General features: G+C 42.8%; 1 protein-coding gene across 1 annotated transcript in view; it reads right to left on the bottom strand.

Moving 5' to 3' along the window:
* Positions 1 to 3,390: 3,390 nt before the first annotated feature.
* kpnb3 (karyopherin (importin) beta 3) overlaps positions 3,391 to 16,376 on the bottom strand; it is a 51,642-nt gene continuing 38,656 nt past the window's right edge. The window contains 14 exon segments of the mRNA XM_052026298.1: positions 3,391 to 4,909; positions 6,166 to 6,307; positions 9,996 to 10,035; positions 10,038 to 10,119; positions 10,121 to 10,224; positions 11,980 to 12,030; positions 12,033 to 12,083; positions 12,086 to 12,197; positions 12,282 to 12,404; positions 12,575 to 12,630; positions 12,806 to 12,830; positions 12,833 to 12,901; positions 12,903 to 12,920; positions 14,581 to 14,753. Coding sequence (XP_051882258.1) covers positions 4,823 to 4,909; positions 6,166 to 6,307; positions 9,996 to 10,035; positions 10,038 to 10,119; positions 10,121 to 10,224; positions 11,980 to 12,030; positions 12,033 to 12,083; positions 12,086 to 12,197; positions 12,282 to 12,404; positions 12,575 to 12,630; positions 12,806 to 12,830; positions 12,833 to 12,901; positions 12,903 to 12,920; positions 14,581 to 14,753 — 1,133 coding nt within the window. The 3' untranslated portion in view covers positions 3,391 to 4,822.

Genomic DNA, 16,376 nt, shown 5'->3' with positions numbered 1-16,376 from the left:
GCTACTCTATATTCCTCACAAGGCCTGTCTGATCCTTGCTTACACCTTATGTATGCTGCTGCCTTCTTCCTAACTAGTTGTTCCACCTCTCATCACCCACGGTTCCTTCACCCTGCCATTCCTTCTCTGCCTCACCAGGACAAATTTATCCCTATCATCCTGCAAGAGATCCCTGAACATCGACCACATCTCTGTAGTACATTTTCCTTCAAAAATGTCATCCTAATTTACACTCCCAAGTTCTCGCCTTATAGCCTCATGTTTCGCCTTTCCCCAATTAAGTACCTTCCCGTCCTCTTTGCTCCTATCCCTGTCCATGACAATTCTAAAGTTTGGAGTCATACGCCTTTAAATGTACATCAAATAAGATCACAAAATGAACCTACTGAGCTAATAAAAATCTGTCACATTATATGTGCATGCATCAACAAATGCAAATTGAAACAAGAAAAGATTGATTTCTTTCACAATTGTGTTTATTTAACATTCCCCTTCTCTCCCCGCCCCCCCCACCCCACAAGTTCCACAAGAGTGGACTTCCCTCCCCCACCCATCTCAGATTTTTGGGGAGCAAGCTGTGAATTCTGCAAGGGCGAATTTCTGTTACCCAAATGTCTGTAATGCGCTGGGGGGGGGAGTGGTGTCAGCTGTAACCTGGGAGAGCATGTCCTCAAGTATTTCCCCTGGTTCAAGCTTTGGAGAACAAAAGCAAGTCTGGGTATAGCTACCCTGGCCAACTGGCAACTTAACAGCAAAAAAGCAGAACTAAAGCTCTGTTAGCTTTTGTGATCAAGCCTGTAATAAAATGAAAAAAAAATCCAACAGGCAACTCAAGCCAAGTAACTTCACCTCAAAAATCTGGCTGCACTTTCTATTATGAGCTAACAATGTTCTTAATAATAAGTTTTACAGAAACTCCACTTCACTGCAGGTTGATTGATGAAATGGAATGCCTGATATGTTTTCATCCAAACTTAAAGTGGAAGGTTCTTGTCCCAAGTCCTAATTTTCAGAGGTTTATGGGAAGACCGCAATCTAGATACAAGTGGATAATAACCTCTGGTTAGGCTGCATCTGGAGTACTGCATTCAGTTCTGGTCACCCCATTATGGGGGAGATGTGGAGGCTTTGGAGAGGGCACAGAAGTAGTTCACCAGGATGCCATCTGGGTATGAGCTACAAGGAGAGGTTGGACAAAGTTGGGTTGTTTTCTCTGGAGTGGCAGGGGTAAGGGGAGACCTGATAGAAGTTTATAAGATTACAAGAGGCATAGATAGACAGTTGATATCTTTTTCTCAAGTATTGTAATGTCTAATACTAGAGGGCATGTATTTAAGGTGAGGGGGGGAAGTTCAAAGGAGATGTGCAGGGCAAGTTTTTTTTAGAAACAGAGTGGTGGGTGCCTGGAATGCCTTGCCAGGGGTGGTGGAGGCAGATACGAGAGAGATTTAAGAGGTTCTTAGATAGGCACATGAATGTGCAGGGAATGGAGGGATGTGGACCACGTGCAGGCAGAAGCTTAATTAGTTCAGCACAACGTTGTGGGCTGAAGGGCCTGTTCCTGTGCTGTACTGTTCTATGTTCTAAGTGCAGGAAATTCTCATTGCTGATGTAGCACAGGCAAATATACACTTGCCACATTTTGTGATCTTTTACACTGGTTAAGCTTTGAATGGCTTGGACCAGAGCCCACCCATAAAATTGGGCATGGCTCATGGTTAACATCTCAAAATTCCAGAGGCTGTTGGTCCAGGAAAGTTTCCAAATTTCTCATTTCCTTGGGTGCTGGCATTGGTCAGTCTTTTTTAATTTCTCTGGAATAATTCTGGGTAGAAATGTTCAGAAAGATTTTAGGTCTCTGAAGTTTGAACCAGGGAGATTGAGGACTTGGAGACAAGAGACTGCAGATGATGTAGTATGGAAAAACAAATGAACTCAGCAGGTCGAGCAGCATCTGTGGAGGCAAACAGATAGTCATTGCTTTGGAACAAAACCCTGCATCAGGACGGGAAGTACAAGGACTTTCCTTCCTAGGTTATAACAAGTTTGCTGAAGCTTTATCAGATCACATGCAGAGACCCAATCAAAAATCCTTCCATTGGTGTCTGTAATGGATTTTATCAAAATGAGCCAGATTACTACTCTTAAATACCTCAGGAATTATTTTCATGAGAAAGTAAAATGCTCACATTCCAAGACACTCCACTGGAACTGTGTTTAAGAATATGAATTTTAACAGAAGTGTGAATAGACCACACAGGGTAGCAGAGTGATGCAGCGTGTCGAGCTGTTGCCTTTCACCCTCAGCGACCAGAGTCCAATCCTGACCTCAGGGCGCTGCGTGGAGTTTGCACGTTCTCCCTGTGACCGTGTGGGTTTCCTCCCACATCCCAAAGAAGTGCGGATCAGTAGGTTAATTGGCCACTGTGGGTGAGTGGTAGAATCTTGAATCTTGGGGGGGGGTAAGGTTGGGAAAGTTGATGGGATAAAAAGGGATTTGTGTAGAATTACTGTAAATGGGTGGTTTATGTTCAGAACAGACTCAGTGGGCTGAAGGGCCTGTATCTCTCCATGACTAATTTAACTGATGTATTTCACAGCGAGTTCCTGCTCTTGAAAAGGCTATCCAATATTCTTAACAGTAAAAGGTATCCATTTTACTTTGTGGACACAGATGAATTGTACAGAGGTGTTAATTACATCAGGTTTACACTATCATGGCACCTCTCAGTGAAGCGGATCAATTTTTTCAGCGTCAGAGTTAAATTCTTTCCTCCTCGCAAAGGCAATAACTCTGCCCAATAGTTCCATGGAAGGTTAAGGCTTGTTCACAACTGTGGTACTCCAGTTCTAGTAATATTACCAGCTACTAGATCAGTGGGATTCACTGTAACCAATCCCCAATCCATTCTTCAGAAACGTACTTTGTTGTTGGATTACTAGAGGATTGGAGGAATAGGTAACCAAGGCTGGCATCCTGTCCCACTCCACACTGATGTGATCAGATCTGTATGCCTCAATACTACATTTAGTTATCACAGTCACAATCAAATTAAAATACCCTCCAAAACATGGCAATTTCAACCTTATAAATACTGGCAGAGATTTGGTTGCAGCAGCATAGTGTTAGCTACATTGGGTGAGGGCTGAGAGAGAGGTACCAGTGAGATGGGGGCATCCAGTGGCATAAGAAGGTGTGTTTGGGGGAAGGGGACAGAATAAAAAGATATCAAGGGTGATAAATAGAGGAAATGGAGAAACCAAGGGACATTCCACAAGGGATAACATTGCAGAATACCAAGTCTTATGCATTTTCTCCCCCATTCTTAACATCTAAAATGCTTACCTGTTTAACAAACACAAAGAAAAACTAACTACTGGAACAAGACGGGTTTTGCATTGTATTTATTCTGAAATTACAATTACATCGAGAAGAACTGCTTTCTACAGAAGTTAATAAAACCCAATGTTTAGCAGTAAGGGGAAATGGAATGAAAATATCTGGGAAACTATAAATAGTTCATAATACTGCCACGGCAGCTATTAGTTGTCTGCCGTTACTCATTAAACCATCAGCTAGTTTTAAAGATTCCTTTGATTTCTTTGCTAAATTTAGTTTTGCCTTAAGTTATTTGTTAGGGAAGTTAAGTCAGCCAGCTTTTGCAAACATGTCGTTCATCTAAGTGTCAAAAATTAAAACTTACTTTATACTTAAGCACCAAACACAGCGCCATTATCTGTATTTTAGCAGTGGGAGCTTAGAGCCATGCAATCCTCACTCTAAAGTTCGGGTGCCGCATCAAAACTTTCTATTTTAAAGAGCGAAATGTCACTGCTTCGTAGTTTTGGATCGGTATATCACACAGAACACCCACTGGGATGGAAATGGGATTGATATTGCAATATGTGAATGAAAATCATTTAAAGCACTGGTTCAGAGACAAGTTGTGCACCTTTGTAATGCAAATCAGCAAACACCAGACAATTTTAATAATTCAACTTGTATTACTGCCACACTGAAGTTGCATAATAAAGCAGGAGACCAAAGACAAATTGTCTTTGGATTACCCTGATCTCATTTCTTACACCCAGTCTTGGAATCAAATTAGCACTGTCTGAAGCTCATAGGAAAGCAATATCCTGCAATAATTGAAGATGATCACCTGACTGGTGAGCAGATTTGTCTCATCGACAACAGGGCATCGAATGAAAACCATGTTCAAGTTAATAAAGGCGCACATCACATGGATTCACATTGCATCATTGTTTATTGGACTGAGGTACTGCTGGATACGCTGAAGGACTTCACATTTCAGAATCGTTTGCAGGACAGCAAACAGAGGGCAGGATCATCAAAACAATAGCATAGATGAGAGATCTTGCATGCCGCAGTTTTAACAGGCAGGAGAATATATTGCTTACCTCGGTTGGGTGAGGGGTGGGGAGGGAAACCAATCGCCACACTATTTAGTACAATACTAGATGTATAGAAATATCTTACCAGTTTAATGCACACCAATACTAGAGCAACTCGTTTCAAAATAGTCATGGTTGATGAGACAGTTTTTGTTTAAACTGACCACAACTGTGCCATGTTCTTGTGACAAAAGTAGAAAAATAACTATCAGTGCTGTAAGGGTGGGATGTGAAGTTATTCCTCTGTAATTTGTAGCAGTCTTAATACACAACGTGCGCTGAATCAGAGCTTCCTGTTACTCACTGCGGTCTGCATAAGTGACCCACACAACAGTTCTCTCACAGAAGAGGGAGTAAAGGACAAATCATGAATGATTTTTGCATGTTTTGGAGTATTTAAGGCCATTCAAGCAGTGTCCAACAGATTCTGTATTGCTGCCTGCTGTATTTCATTCAGCGATGCCATGCACTCAGTCCACAGAGTCCCTGAACCCTGGAATAAAAAGAAAGAGGGGCTCTTCAGTAGATGCACCACACTGTCAGGGCACTTACCCTCTCATCAGGCAAGAACTGCCCTCAAAATGTAAAGTGCACCATGTGCTACTATTAAACTTCACAATCTACCTTGTGACCTTGAACCTTATTGCACTGCACTCTCTGCAGCTGTGATACTTTACTCTGTACTGTTATTGTTTTTACCTGTACTACCTCAATGCACTCTGTACTAACTCAATGTAACTGCACTGTGTAATGAATTGACCTGTACGATCGGTTTGCAAGACAAGTTTTTCCACTGTACCTCAGTACAAGTGACAATAATAAACCAATACCAAGCAATAAAAAAAATTAGTCAGAAAAAAGTTAACCCAAATGGTCATAGTGTTTGTAACGTTTCAGTTACAGGACACACTTTCCAAGCAACATCTCAAACATTGAATGTTGCACAATTAATACATCTCAGCAAGCTGATCCAATACACACTGGAGACATTTCACCAGCTCTTTCAAAGAGAGAAGACTTGTAATTCCATGGAACACCACACCTCTTTCAGGAGTCTCTGATCATGTTACAGGTTGTTCCCGGGTAATGAATGGGTTCAGATTTTTACAGACGCCCATAAGTCTATTTTGTCCATAAATTGGAAGATCACTCAAAGTGGTAACCACACTCCTATGTTATTGGAGGGGAGGGGGGAGGGGACTAGTTCTGCTGTCACAGGAACAAATGCATGTACACACGTCACTTTTGAATTTAATAATATTATGGGAGCTCGTTTAATACCTACAGATGTTCACAAGTTGAGTGCTCACAATCCAGGGACTGCCTGTACAAGTCACTCTCCTTGAAGTGGGGGGGGGGGGGGGGGGCCAAACTCCCCCCTCAAATGTGCTAATAAAGCAGACAGCTGATCTGATAAGCGAGGGTTAAACATCAGCAAGGCGCATGAGAGAAAATCCGTGCTCATTTTTGTACTATGGGATCTTATGTTCACCTGACTGCACAGAGTTTCATTTTAACATCTCATCTGGAACACTGCAACCCATGACCATACAGCACTCCCTCAGGACTGTATTGCAATGTCGACTTGGACTGAAGTTCCAGTCACTGTATGGGACCTGAACCCACACCCTTCTGACTCGCATCAAAGAAAGATTCACTGAACCACATCAAAATTAAGCAGTCCCTCAGTTAATAATCTCCTACAACTTGTTCTCCTCCCCCCCCCCCAATTTGTTCTGACACACTTACCTGTACTTGTCGGATTACATTGGCCAGTCTTTTGCTGCAGGCATCTTCATTCTTTATTGCTTCATTAGCAAGACCCTCAGCAATGATAGCAAACACTCTAGGAAGGCTGGAATTATTAGGGCCAAGCACAATTGGATTGTTACTGTGGTGGAAAATAAAAACAACAACAATGATTTTACTTGTGAAATCAGTGGATTGTTAAACTTCAATTTCTTGAAGATTTTCAATTCAGAAATAGAAAAATTCACCGAAGTATTAGTGAAATAACAAATTTTAACCTTGTGCTGTTGCTTCCAAAATGCTGTTCAACCCTTGCAACTTTCACTCAAGATGTCTTTATTCCCAAAGCCTGTCTCCCCAACATTAACCTACAACAGCCTAATAGCACTCCATGACCCTCCACTTCCGGCCTCTTGCACATCCCTCTGGGCTGGCATTTAGCCGCCTGGACCCAAGCTCTGGAAATTCGCATCTTCTCCCCGAAGATGTTCTTTAAATGTGCTTAACCAAGCTTTTTGTCACCAGTCCCAACACCTCATGTTGCTCAGTGCCAAATTTTGTTTGGGGAATTTTTTTTTTTAACTAAAGGTAGATTTACATTTCTGTGGTGCTTTTCACATCCCTTTCAGGACATCCCAACGTCCTTACAGTCAGTTAAGTACTTTTTGAAGTGTACACATTGTGAAATAGGAAGCACAGTAGCCAGCTTACACACAGCAAAAATATCACAATCTTTTTTTCAGTGACAATCCCCTTGCTCCTCAAGACAATACTCATCAGTATCCGCCTGAGTGTGCAGACTGGGCCTCAAGTAACCTCATACTCTCTCTTGTTATACTCAAATGCAGCCTACTTTGGTTAGACCACATTGGAAGTGTGTGCAGTTCTGGTCACTACACTATAGGAAGCATGTGGAGGCTTTGGAGAGGGTGCAGGTTCGGTTCACCAGGATGTTGCCTGGATTAGACCATATTAGCTTCAAGTTGGAGAAACTTGGATTGTTTTCTCTGCAGCATCCTGATAGAAGTATATAAAATTGAGAGGCATAGATGGGGTAGATATTCAGAATCTTTTTCTGAGAAGGATGGCATAGGTTTAGGGTGAGGGGGATAAGTTTAGATTTGCAAGGCAATTTTTTTTTAAAGCAGTGGTAGATGCCTGCAATGCACTGCCAGGGTAATGTGGTGGAAGCAGATACAACAGCAATGCTTGAGGCATTTAGACAGACACATGAACATCAGGGAATGGAGGGATATAGACCACGTGCAGGCAGGTGGGCTTTGGCATCATGGCCAGCACAGATGTCCTAGGGTGAAGGGCCTGTGCCGTACTTCTGTTTCTATATTAGCAGATAGAAATGATATTCAATATTGCACTAAATGCTGGACTGGAATGCAAACAAGATTTTTATGCTGAAGTCTTTGGAGTGCAACTTGAAACTATGACTTGGACTCAAAGCACAGCCAAGTGAGCTGCAGCTGGCATTTACTTTGTTAAAGGCAGTAAAAATGTATGCTGCTGATGCCTTGTGTGTTCAGGTTTTGTTGACTAAATCAAGGATCCTTTAGGTGTCACACTTGCTAAGGATAGGAAAGTAACTTGCACAGGCTCTCCACAATACGTGGAGACACTGGGCTGCAGCACCATCTGTAGGTTTACTCAGGAATATGCAGTACTGAGGCAGCTACACAGCAGGCAGACAACTCTCATATCATCCTGCTCACTCACACCATCCCTGCTATTCCAGGTACCTGGGCTAACCAGCAAGTTGCAATGACTGCCACTAAGCACATTTGCTGACTGGGGACCATAAAGTTACTGGATTGTAATAAAAACCCACTAATGTTCTTTAGAGAAAGAATCTGCCTCCCTATCGATCGTCTTTATGTGACTTCAGACCCACCAGTGTAATGGACACTTAACGACCCACGAGGCACCCAAGAAATCAAAGGGCTGCAGATGCTGGAAATCAAACAAGAACAGGAAGCTCTGGAAACAATCAGCAGGTCAGGCAGCATTGGTAGAAAAAAAAAGTTAACATTCCAGTCAAAGACCCACCATCAGATCTGGGAAAGAGAAAACAAGGTAGTTTTAAGTTGCAGGGAAGGTGGGGTGAGGGATTTCACAGATGCTGCCCGACCGCTGAGCCTTTCCAGCATTTATTTTTGATGCAAGAAGCTCAGTTGTATCAAAACCCACAATGAAATGCAGGAATACTTTCATCTTACGAAACTACAGTGGTCCAAGGAAGTGACTCACCACCAACAACTTCTCAAGAGTAACTTAGCAACGCACACATCCTGTGACTAAACTAAAAGGAGCTTGAACTCATCAGTAGTGGGAAGGATAGGATAACGGGAGCATTTCCCACATGACTGACTGGAAGTTTCCTCCAAGGTCTGTGTCAGTTCCACATTCATGACTGTAATATGGGAACGTGGCTTTAGACCGTGTGCAGCAAACTAAAACAAATGTGCAAAATGACCAGATATGACTTGACCATATTATTGGCCAGGCATCAACATTTCTTCCAAATACCCTGGGATCTGACGTCCAGTCGAGAGCACAGGGGCTTCTAGTGTTTAATGTCTCATCCAAAAGATGACTGCTCTCCTGGTGCACTATTATTCAGCAGTTGTACTAGAGTATCAGCTTAGATTTTGGGGCTCAAGTCTTGATTGGGGCTTAAAATCTTGAACTCTGACGCAGAGGCAAGAACAGCATTCACCGAGCCACAGCTGAAGTTAGTGCCTGTCCCCTTGTTCCTGGGGCAGTAGTAGTTAAACTGCTGCCTCACGCCCCTGGAAATCTAGGTTCTATCCCGACCCCTGGTGCTACCTATGTGTTCTCCTTGCTCACTGCGTGGGTTTCCCCGGTTACTCATTTCTTCCCACATCCTAGATGTAAGCATCACCAATAGCCTGTCCTGGTCCAACCACAGAGACGCAATGGCCGAGAAAGCTCACCAGCGCCTCTACTTCCTCAGAAGGTCAAGGATATTCAGCATGTCATTGACAACACACATCAATTTTTGCAGGTGCACTACAGAAAGCATCTTATCTGGAAGCATCATGGCATGGTACGGCAACTGCTCTGCCCGTGACCGCAAGAAACTGGAGAGTTGTGAACACAGCTCAGTCCATCACGAAAACCAGCCACCCTTCATGGACTCTTGGAGTCTACACTTCCCGCTGCCTCAGTAAAGACCCCTCCCACCCTGGATATTCTCTCTTCAGTACCCCCACCCCCCCCCAACAGGCAGAAGTTACAAAAGCCTGAAAGCACATAGCATCAGGCTCAGGACAGTTTCTATCCCACATGAGCGGACCTCTTGTACGTTGAAGGTTAACTTTTGACCTCATCATGGCCCCTTGCACCTTCCTGTCTGCCTGCACTGCACTCTCTCTGTAACCGTGTAACACTTCTGCATTGTTATTGCTTTTCTCTTTCTACTACCTCGATGTACTTTGCGTTTTGAAATGATCTGTATAGATGGTATGCAAAATAAAAGTTTTTCCACTGTATCTTGGTAGACGCGACAATAATAAACCAACTACATCCCAAGGATGTGCTGGTTGTCAGGTTAATTGGTCACTAAGCTTCACCTAGAGTAGGTGGGTAGCCGGGAATCAGTGGAGGGGAAGCAAGCAGAACAATGGGATTAGTGTAGGCAAGAGGTTGGTGGTAGGCTGAAGGACCTGTTCCATGTTTTAAAGCTCTGACCCTTTTCCCCAATACCACCCCCCCCCCCCCCCCCCCCACCGATAGCCTTGGATATTTTCCTTCACCTTTTCATACTGCTTGGGATTACATTGAGATGGAGAACTTGCCTTTCAATAAGGTCACACAAATAACTGAAAGTGTGCACTGCTCCTCTTTGTCTTCATGCAGTGAAGCCACAGAGAGCCAGTGAGGTAAAATCTCATTGACATTTACACATTCTGGTCGACACTTCTATGACCTTCCCGACAGCAGATATACAGTTTTCTGTTGCGTTAATATTCTCTTTGGTTTTGGACCCTTCCATCTGGATAACTCCGACCAGGAGCGGGATTGCCTCTATTGGGGAAAGAGAGAAATTAACATTTATTAATCCTAAACAGCCGGCTTTCTCCAGAATCCACAGGGGTCAGAGCTTATCAAGGGAGATGCCTTTCAAGATGATGCAGGCAGATGATTTAATTGCCAATTTTAACCCTTGTTCACAGTGATGCATACAAGTGCAAAGATGAACTCAATCTCCCAATCTACCTCCTTATGGCCCTTGCACTTTGACTACCCGCACTGCACTTTCTCTGTACCTGCAACACTACATTCTGCATTATCTTTTTATTATGTGATGTAATTCTGTATGGCAATGTCTGTTTGGGAGACACGCACAAAAAACTTCACTACATATCGGTACTCATGACAATGATAAACCAAAACACCCAGCATGGCCCAGCTAACAACCCAAGGTTGGGACTGTCACACACCCAATCCACACGTTCAAACTGCCCACCTGTGCACGCCATTAGCAGAGTATGGATCGAAGCTTCAACTTCAATCACCAGAACCACAGAGTTCATCTGCTGCCTTGAGTGCATTCAATAGATGTCAGAGAAACTCCAGCCCTCCGTGTGGGAATTAGACCCAATGGTATTTGACAAAGATTTCAACTGGTAACCAAAAACTTTAATATCTGCACCTTTATTAACTCCTAATAATACCTTTAAAACTTTAATACTTCAAAACTCTGCAAGACCAAAGTTTAAAAGGAAACATGACAGAGCAAGTTCTTGTTTCAGTAACATTAGTATACATATATAAAATAGACCAATGACAAGAAATTCCTCCTCCATGCCACACTTATCCATAATAGTTCTTTTCTGGCTACAGGACTTTTCCACAGAATAAATACAGCACAGACAAGCTTCTACTCATTAATACTATAGGATGCATGGGGATCTAAGCAATGTCATCTAATCTTCAACAAAATTGTTTGTGGCAACATTCTGCAAGGTTGCAATAGCCAGTCACTTGAATCAAGAAAGGAGAATTTTGGTTGGAAAAAACTGTTTAATCCATTTCATCCCTGTGTGGAAACATCTTTACCCACTGAACTTTCAGGGGAATGGGTGGTGGTCGAGGGGAGAAAACAGATCAAATTTGATTGCAGTATTCAGATTTATGCTGTATAATGGCACCACAAGTCCAAGGGACTTCGGTTGCAATGTTGGATAAGTTTGCTTAGAATTTGTAATTACACAGTGCCACTTTTAAAACATGTTCCCTTTCCCGTACACTGAAGAAATACTTACATTAACAAAAACAAAATCACACATTGAATAAGGTTACAGAGAAACATCAATAATAAGCGTGTTTAAATATATAATAATTTATGGAATAAGGCTGCTAACGGCTTTCAATGGCCAGAATCTATCTTGTGGTCAGATGTTTCAGACAAAGTTATCCATTTATGGAACCAGTTCAATCTACTGCTATTTTATAACACCATAAATTAAACATTGAAGCAGGCTGCTACAGTTCAGTGATCGAGTTTCTGACCCTTCCCCAGAGGCACGAGGTGAAATTTGATAGAGAGTGCTGGTAACAGACAGACATGGATTAACAACTCATGGTGTGTTCATAAATTAAGACCCTGGCTGATATATCAGTGCTAAGTCATTGCAGCTTACTGGACTTAAAAGTACATCACCTCATGCAAGAACAAAGTGCAGAGCTAAAGAGCTTGTGTTGCATACAAGGTCTCTGGCTTAACCTCACTCAGTCTATCTGTTCATCTGTACAAAGAAAACAATCTGTTGAACCTACCAGTACAGAACGGCCTGTAATTCTCGCCACCAAACTGAGCCATAACTCCACTCCATAGGCTGCTGCTTGTCTGACCTCAGGGCTGTTATCACAGACATACTGCACATGGGCCGCAGGAAGTACTCTGCATATTTAAAGGACGTAGGGCTGCAGTGCTCAATTACATCATCAAAGATGCATAAGCCCCACTGCTTGTCTGCCCATGGCCTGTGCGGACACTGCCGAGAGGAAAAGGATTCATTAGCTTGAGAACATTGGGAAAACTGGAACCAGTCTTGAATCTTTTTTTGTTTTAAACTTACAATTAAATTGACTATTAGAGGGAGAATCTGTTCAAACCATGGCAGCACTTTCTCTTTGTAACAGCTGAACATTGAGTGTAAGATGTCCGAAATTTTAGTCAAGATGTAAACATCACTATCATCCTGTAACCAGATAAGTTACATAACACAAATTTAAATTCATCTGAATTCATTCATAATAGTCAAATACAAAAGACCTTGAATAATTATCTTTCTGCAAGTAAATTTGTCACAATAATAACATTATAAGTTTAAGATGAATTAACAAGCCACAATAAAGAAACAGATATTACTTCATATTGCAAGTTTTCTTCCACTTGTTCATCATAGTCTTCATCTTGTCTCTTTGCTAAAAGGAAAAAAAGTCACCAATTACATTGCAACATAAACCTACAACTAAACATTTGCACATAGACAGAAAGATGAGACAGCAAGTGAAAGGTTACAAATGACATGAGGAAACCACAGTGTGGCTCTTGCAAGAGACTGCCTTGAAGTTTACGAAAGCAGCAACTATATATTACCTTGTCTCAGTTCTTGATTTTTGAACGGTGTTCTTCTAATTTCCCTTTCATAATATTGCCCAGTTCCTCGAGGTGCTCCTTGTTTAAGCAGCCTTCTCGCCATCAACTCTATGCACTAAAGAGCAGAGGAGAGAAAAGTGCAAGGAGCAGATCAATAAAGACTCAAGTACTGTAGTCAGATTTGGGATGGAAAGCACAAGATATTCACATGCAAGAAGGGTGTTGGTGACCCTGTGTGGAGTGGCTGGTAAACATTTTGAACAGACCACAGACAAAATGCCTCTGTGTAGTTCAACTCACTTCAGTGTTCAACTAAGTGGTTTAAGTAATGTTCTTGCTGCTGTGTCTAAAGCAGCCTGATGTCAGTGACAGGGTGTCTTTTGTTGTGCTTTCTCGCATTCCAGCTCTGTTACCGAGCACCTCTCTGCATCACTCCCCGCACATGCACTTGCGGCAAATCATTTGGCAGTTAGATATACCTAGCATCCTTTTCCCATGGCTGGGGATTATTTGGATTCAGCAAAGCCAGCCCAAAAGGCATTAAGCTTTTCTTTGAAAGTGATCAAGCAGACAGTGGGTTCATGACCAGAATGCTTTTTAACATGTGGAATCAACATTTGTTTACACATAAAGAATGGCAAATTCAGCACCAAACATGATGATCCAGAAAAATATCTGGCACCTTGGAGAAGTCAAGACTTGCTTGATCTCTACTCATCTTTGAAGGCAGGTAAGCAAGAAATTGCAAAAGGAAGCAACTCCAACCCTGGTTAAGTGCAGGGATTATGTTTTGTGCCAAATGTCACTCATTGTACTCTGCACTATGTTTTGCCTGCTCCAGAGTAAATTGCCCTAAGCAAAGTCAGTAATAGCAACATTTAGAAAGATCGAATTTTTATAGCCTTTCGTGTCTCTTTCAGGATACCCAAAGAGCTTCATAGCCAATGAATTAATTTAGAAATGTGGTTCACTGTTTCTAAGAAATGCGGTCACTGTTTCTAAGAAATGCAGCATTTATTTTGCAAACGGTAAGCTCCCACAGGCAATATAGTAATCACCCTAAGCTGTTCTTTTGCATTGTCAGTTGGGGACTAAATATCGACAGGATATCTCCTCTGCTTTTCAAAATAGGACTTTGGAATTTTTTATGCCCCCTTGAGAACGCAAAACAGGGACTCAGCTCAAGTCTCATTTGAAAGACACCCATCTCGTGCAGTGAGGCAGACTCTCATACTGCACGGATGTATAGATGTTTGGACTCTCATCTCCGGTACCAAACTTGAACCCACAAGAATCAAACAGGCAGTACATTGGTACGATCAGTGGAGCCGCTGGCTCACAGCAGCAGAGACCCTGGTTTAACCCCGACCTGTGTACACGCGCGGAGTTTGGACGTTCTCCCTGTAACCATGCCGGTTTCCCCTGGGGAACCTTAGCTTCTTCCCACTTCAGTGGGTAACTGGCAGCTGTAAATTGCCCTTGACATGTAGGTGAGTGGTAAACTCTGGGGGAACTTGGTGAGAATATGGGAGAGACAAGTGGAATTAGTGTAGGATTGGAGTAAATGGGTGGCTGATGATCATTATGGACTCAGTGGGCCTAAGGAATCATTTCCGTGCTGTATGCCTATGAATCTAAATGACAACTAATTCAGCCAGATGGCAATATCAGCAAATTCTATTGGATAGGAATCACTTAGCAGCAACCAAACATTCTTATGAAAAAAAATAACAGTGTGAAAGTTTTGTTTTTAAATAGTTGGTGTAAAAGATTACCTTTGCAAAAGAATGCATAATTTCAGAGAGAACATCAGAATCTGGCTCCGTACCAATTCCTTTGATGAGAGAATCACACATAAAATGCCACATTTGTGTCACATACTCGGGTCCCTGGACCCGCGCACACTCCAGCAGCAGAGGCATTGATTCCGCAGCAGCAACACGAACACGTTTCACTGTTAAGGAAAACTGAACAGTATCTTGAAAAGAACAATCACAGCATGCAAGGAGACCATTTGGCCCAGAGTTTGTACCCATTCTATCAACATCAATCCGGCTGGCCGCATTCCACCCCATCCCTGCAAGTTAATTCCTTCCAGATATCTGCCTGGATCCCTTTGAAAGCGACAATTGAACCTTATTCCACTACAGTCTTGGCCATCCAGGCCCAACACTCATTATGACGTTTTATACCTCATCTCTTTTGCCAGTCACCCCTCCATGCCGTTTGTTCTGGCTCCTTCTACAATGGAATAGTTCCTCTCATCTACTGCCTTAACACTTAGTCACTGAGGCATAGCCATAGGGTAACAGCACAGAAACAGGCCCTTTGGCCCAACTCATCCCTGCCAACCAAGATGCCTATTTAAACTGGCCCCATTCGCCTGTATTTGGCCCATATCCCTCTGAACCTTTCCTATCCATTTAGCTGTCTAAATGTCTTTTAAATGTTATCGCACCTGAGCCCCCCCACCACTTCCTCTCGCTGCTCACTCCATGTAGTGCATGAAGACAGTACCCCTTGGGCCCCTTTTAAATCTTGCCCCTCTCACCTTAAACCTATGCCCTGTAGTTTTTGATTCTCTTTCCCTGGGAAAAACTGTTTGCATTCACCCTTTCTATGCCCCTCATGATTTTATACACTTCTATAAGGTCACCCCTCAGGCTCCTATGGTCCAAGGAATAAAGTCCTAGCCTGCCTAACACTTTGATTTTAAATACCTCTGATCCCCTGTGACCTCCTCTGTTGCAAGGGACAACCCCAGCTTCTCCATCTACAGAGTGGCTCATCCCTGGAACCACCTTGGTCAACCTCTGCTGCATCCTCTCCAAAGCCTCCATGTCTTCCCTACAGTGCAGTGCCCAGAACCAGCCTCCGATACAGATGAAACATACCGTACAGCATTTTAAACACCCAGTGGTGGAAATATAATGCCACAGGAGGAAGCCAGTATGCATTCCAAGACTAATGACCTATTCCAATGACTAATCCTAATTCTCTTTACGGTCTCAACATACAATCAGCTGGGAAAGGAACTGTCAGGGTTTCCGCTCAAAACCCCTGCATCAAACCTCTCAATTTTAAGATTATATATTTTCCCCGCTCCAACTACATCATTTTAAAACAATCCCAGCCAAGCCAATCTTTCCTATTATATCCCTCCCCCCCTCCAGCTACTTCATTTTAAAACAATCCCAGCCAAGTCAATCTTTCATAATAGAATTATAGGTATTTGTAACCTAGGCCATAAGATATGAGCAGAATTAGGCCATTCAGCCCGTCGAGTCTGCTCTGCCATTCAATGATGGCGGAGTTATTTTTCTCTCTCAACCCCATTCTCCTCCCTGTAACCTTTGATGCCCTTACTAATCACGAACCTATCAACCTCCACCTTAAATATACCCAATGACTTGGCTGCCATAGCCGTCTATGGCAATGAATTCCACAGATTCACCATCCTCTAGCTAAAGAGATTCCTTCTCATCTGTTCTGAAGGCACACCCTTTTATTCTGGTCTTAGACTCTCCCACTACTGGAAACATCCTCTCCATATCCACTCTATCCAGGCCTT

Source organism: Pristis pectinata, chromosome 11 (genome assembly GCF_009764475.1).
Source record: "Pristis pectinata isolate sPriPec2 chromosome 11, sPriPec2.1.pri, whole genome shotgun sequence".
Classification (NCBI taxonomy): domain Eukaryota; kingdom Metazoa; phylum Chordata; class Chondrichthyes; order Rhinopristiformes; family Pristidae; genus Pristis; species Pristis pectinata.
Note: the sequence above shows the minus strand (reverse complement) of the source record. Positions and strands in the feature narration are given on the sequence as shown.